The sequence below is a fragment of the Chenopodium quinoa genome, unplaced genomic scaffold (genome assembly GCF_001683475.1).
Source record: "Chenopodium quinoa cultivar QQ74 unplaced genomic scaffold, ASM168347v1, whole genome shotgun sequence".
Classification (NCBI taxonomy): Eukaryota; Viridiplantae; Streptophyta; class Magnoliopsida; order Caryophyllales; family Amaranthaceae; genus Chenopodium; species Chenopodium quinoa.
Window position 1 is genome coordinate 1,084,092 of NW_018743863.1, and position 4,245 is coordinate 1,088,336.

At 39.2% G+C, this 4,245-nt stretch overlaps 1 protein-coding gene across 1 annotated transcript; it reads right to left on the reverse strand.

Moving 5' to 3' along the window:
• Window positions 1–3,373: 3,373 nt before the first annotated feature.
• LOC110686489 (ubiquitin-conjugating enzyme E2 10-like) lies at window positions 3,374–3,939 on the reverse strand. The gene is made up of 3 exons (XM_021863112.1): window positions 3,849–3,939; window positions 3,640–3,767; window positions 3,374–3,522 (listed from the first exon to the last, which is right to left on the reverse strand). The coding sequence occupies exons 1-3, from the start codon at window positions 3,937–3,939 to the stop codon at window positions 3,394–3,396; spliced, it is 348 nt and encodes a 115-aa protein (XP_021718804.1). The 3' UTR covers window positions 3,374–3,393.
• Window positions 3,940–4,245: the final 306 nt, after the last annotated feature.

Consider the following 4,245-nt stretch of genomic DNA (forward strand, 5'->3'; position numbering starts at 1 on the left):
TAAACTTGCACCATAAACAATAAAACAAGCTCGAAAACTAAATTGCTTCACAAAACTAAAGGTAGAAAGTGAAACCAAGGCTTCAAGGCTTGTATTGTGGCTAGAGAAAAGAAGGTATATGGCTCAAAAGGGCTAGCAAGAGGGCCAAATATAAACTAAACTCAAAAATAGAAAATCTATCCTACAAAAAGAGAAATTCCTTTGTCATCCCCTAAAGTGGCACGGTCGCGATCTTGGGAGCTAAAAGTCAAGTTCTAGATACGAGAATGCAATAGCCAAGGATCCAAATATGCCGCTCAACAAAGTATGATGAAGGCTTGAACAATTTACCTCACTAGGGATAGCAATAACTAACTCTTGATTTCATATCCACCATAGAGAGCAACTCCATCTTACCACAAGCAAGTGAACTAGGGCTTCATGGTCTCAAAGTTCTTAACAACTACCTTAGCATATCATATCCTAGAGTCAACCTAACACATTCTCAAACCGTGCATACCTTTATAATTTAGGAATAAAGACATTCAAGAATACAAGTCCAAGCGTATTATGTCAAAAGTAAGAACAAAACAAAACACATTGAAAATTTGCCTTGATAGAAACAAAATCTTTTTGGAATTTTCAAAATAAAGAAAATGGAAATGCATATACAAATGTGCATGGCATATATGAATCAAAATTCCACCAAACATGATAGAATACCCTCCCCCAAGCTTGAATGAGGCAACATGCTCAAACTTTCAACCAAAGAATCCATGGGAGGAGAAAAGAAAGAAAGTCATCCAACCAACCAACATATGTCCAACAAGTCACAAATCATTAGAGGAAGAGCAAGGAAGGATATTACCGGATATTAGGTGGGTATAGTACCAGCAAATGACCCAATTAAACCTTCTTGAAGCCGACTACCTCTAAAATTGAATCTTGTTTTCCTTGTGCTAGCAAAAGTGGAGTCAAACTTCCTTGATTCTTGATCCAAACCAATGCATAAGAGTATATTAAGTTATGTACCTAGCACCAAGCACACAAACATTTCCATGAGGCCAAAAACTATTCTAAAAATAAAAAAAATGAAAGCAATAAACACGGGTTACTTCCCGAGAAAGGCTTGCTTAAGGTCCAAGCTTGACCGCTCTAGTAAATAATATTGCAAGGATCGTAAGAGCTTATCAAATGCACTACTACACATTTCATAAGAAAGAAGGTAGGAAAATGACAGGAAGATAACGTGCAACAAGGATAGTGCACGCAAATCAGGAGAGAGATGCCAAGAAAAAGAAGAAGAAGAATCAAAAGAAAATTCAACAAAAGAAGAAGAAGAAGAAGAAAAAGAAAAGGAAGGCAAACTCTCCTTAAAATGTTTTTTGGTGGAAAAATCACCCTTTTCCTCAATAATCGATGAGTGGGGAGCTTGAAGATCACAAATAGAAAGAGGGTCCCCAATAGGCTCTTTGAGAAAAGAAGGGAGTGACATGGGATAGGAGGGAACATGATCAAATTTTCTTGAAAATGGAATATCCGCACCAGAAACAGACGGTGAGAAAGCCGCATATGCTCCACCTACAGATTGCCGGCTGATTGGAGAATCTCCCGGCTGAGACTGAGAATAAGACTTAACCCGCATGTGCAGGTCAAGTAACGTGAGGCTGAAGGGATTTGTACCTTGTTGTTGGATGCCTCTCTAGCATCCGGCAGAAGATGGATCGGTTGTGGTCCTTATTAGTGTGACCTCTTTCGAGGTCGTTTCAGCATTTGACCCGCCTGAGGTCTTTATTGTTTTACCGCCGGTAGTAGCCCGAGCGGTAGAAGTGTTATTATGCACCTTAAGTGCAGGCTCCTCTACAGTCGGCCTTGGCCGAATCTGTTTTTGCAGGGAGCGAGGAGTTTTGCTCCCATCCTGAAACGAAGTCACAAACGGTCAGGTGAAGAAATAACTAAAACAGAAGAACAAACAAGTCAAGAAAGTGTCAGGCGGTCTAACCTTCTTAGCCGCCTAAGCGGCAAGTTTCTTCTCCAGATTCTCCTTCCGGATGTCTGAAGCCTTTCTAGCAAGCGTTTTTGCGGTGGGAAACATGTTCTTTGCTTCTTCTGCAAAACACAAATCAAATACGTCCGGTCAAGATCAACACAAAGGCAAGCAGTCATTGCAACCAAAGGAAAATATGCATCCGGCATTTAAACCTACCTCTTTCAAACATGTTGTTGAGCCCGCAGGCAGACAAAAACGCCTCGTCCCATAAAAACTCATGTTTGGGCACCCAGTTCCTGGGCACCCTTATTACCTCCCCGGTTGAGAGGGTGGAAGGGACAAGTTCGAAAAATTAGGAATCCAGGATTGCCTCCCTGTCCCTTTCCGGTATTGAGGGCAACCGACATTTCTGCCCCAGAAGTTCAGGTTTCCGGTTGTATGTCCGGAACTCCCTGTTTTCCTCATTTGTAGGAGCCTTGACTAAGTAGAAGCGGCTCTTCCAGTCTAACCACTTTGACGGCTTGTCAAGCGTCATGAGATATTGAGGGTAGGTGGTCAAGGTGTACCAGGCCCTCCAGCCGCCTGGGCTCCTACTCAGATAGTGCATATGGGCAAACGCCTCCCATCCGGGGTTCAAATCCTGCATTTCGCAGGTGGTGATATACCCAAGAATATTCACCCAAGAGTTTGGGGTGAGTTGCCAGATTCCCAGGAATATTCTGACTCTATAAGCTTAAAGCCTCACTATTCAAATATTCACCCAAGAGTTTGGGGTGAGTTGTCAGGCTTTAAGCTTATAGAGATATAACATAACATTTGTGTCTGCTTCTAAATCAGATTTTTTTTATCAAATCACTCTGTATATTAAAATTTGTTGTGTAACACTATAGCCAGCATACTAGACCAGAACCTGAGACACGGTACGCGTGTATATGAGAACTATCTCACTGTGTGGAAAGCAGTAGAACTAGCAGTGAGATGTATTCAGCTAGAAATTGCAGATAGGCCAACAATGACTCAAATAGTGACAGAACTCAAAGAGTTTTTGAATATGATGAACATAGAAAGTTCTAGTTCTGCTAAAGATTCTCTAGAGATGATGAGCACAGCTATTCCAAGTAGTACGATTTCAAGTAGTATCAAGAACATAGCAAGTACGAGTAGTAACTCAAGAATCTAACTCAAGAATCATGTCCTTATTGATTGATAATTTAGAGATGTTGCAGGCTATAAAACGCATGAGCTCAGCAACAAAAACATACAACAATAAAAAGCATCAGCAAACAACTAAAGCATTAGCCATATAAAGAAAAAAATAACAAAAGCAATAAAGCAATAATGGGCATAAAATAAACACATCAACAGCAGCAACATTTCAACAGTAGGTTCAGGGTATAAGTTATATTTCATGCATATGTAATTTGTCAGAAAAAAACAGGGATGATGACCTTGAATATGGTGAGTGCAGGGCTCCATTGCTCCTTTAGTATATCAAGGCAAATACTCCCATTGCTATTAATATTTGGATGGAATACCTTCGTCTTAAAGGCCACCTGCAGATAAATTTTATGATTTTAAGCTCGTTTTTACAATAACTATTATTGTACATCAGAAATGAAATTTAATTCTCTACTTAAATTCGAGAAATATGAAATGAAATAATGATATACCTTAGGAGGCTTAAAGGGATAATCAGGTGGAAAATGGATGTTCACAAGGAAAACACCTCCTGCATAAGGACTCTCGTTTGGACCATAAATTGTTGCTTGCCAATGGAACATATCTTGTGCAATTGGACCTATATTTGTCACCAACTAGTGAGATTAGAAGCGATGAAAAAGATTAATGAATAAGGACTAGTTAGACAAATTAAAATTGCAAATCTCATATTTTGGATTATCTACACTGCAAGAACTAGGTGGATCTCTTTCCAGCTCCTTAAGCTCCTTTACAATTCTTCTAGATGCCATTTCGGGTTTTCTAACACAAAAAAACTGCAAAATAATAATCCAAGACTCTAATAATAATAAGGAATTCAATGCATTACAAGTTTATATGAGAATTGTGGTAATGGAGATGATGGAAGGAAAAGTGTCACAGCTTCTGTTTACACTACTAAAAGTGGGCATAAAACAAATTCCAAAAAAAGAAAGGAACAAGGAAATAATCCAACTAGCAAAAACTAATAGCACACCTTCTAAATTGATACTAATAAAGTAGAAGATAATATAAAGAGGTGCGAACAAGCTGTTGATTGATTTACATGTTCGGCAAAA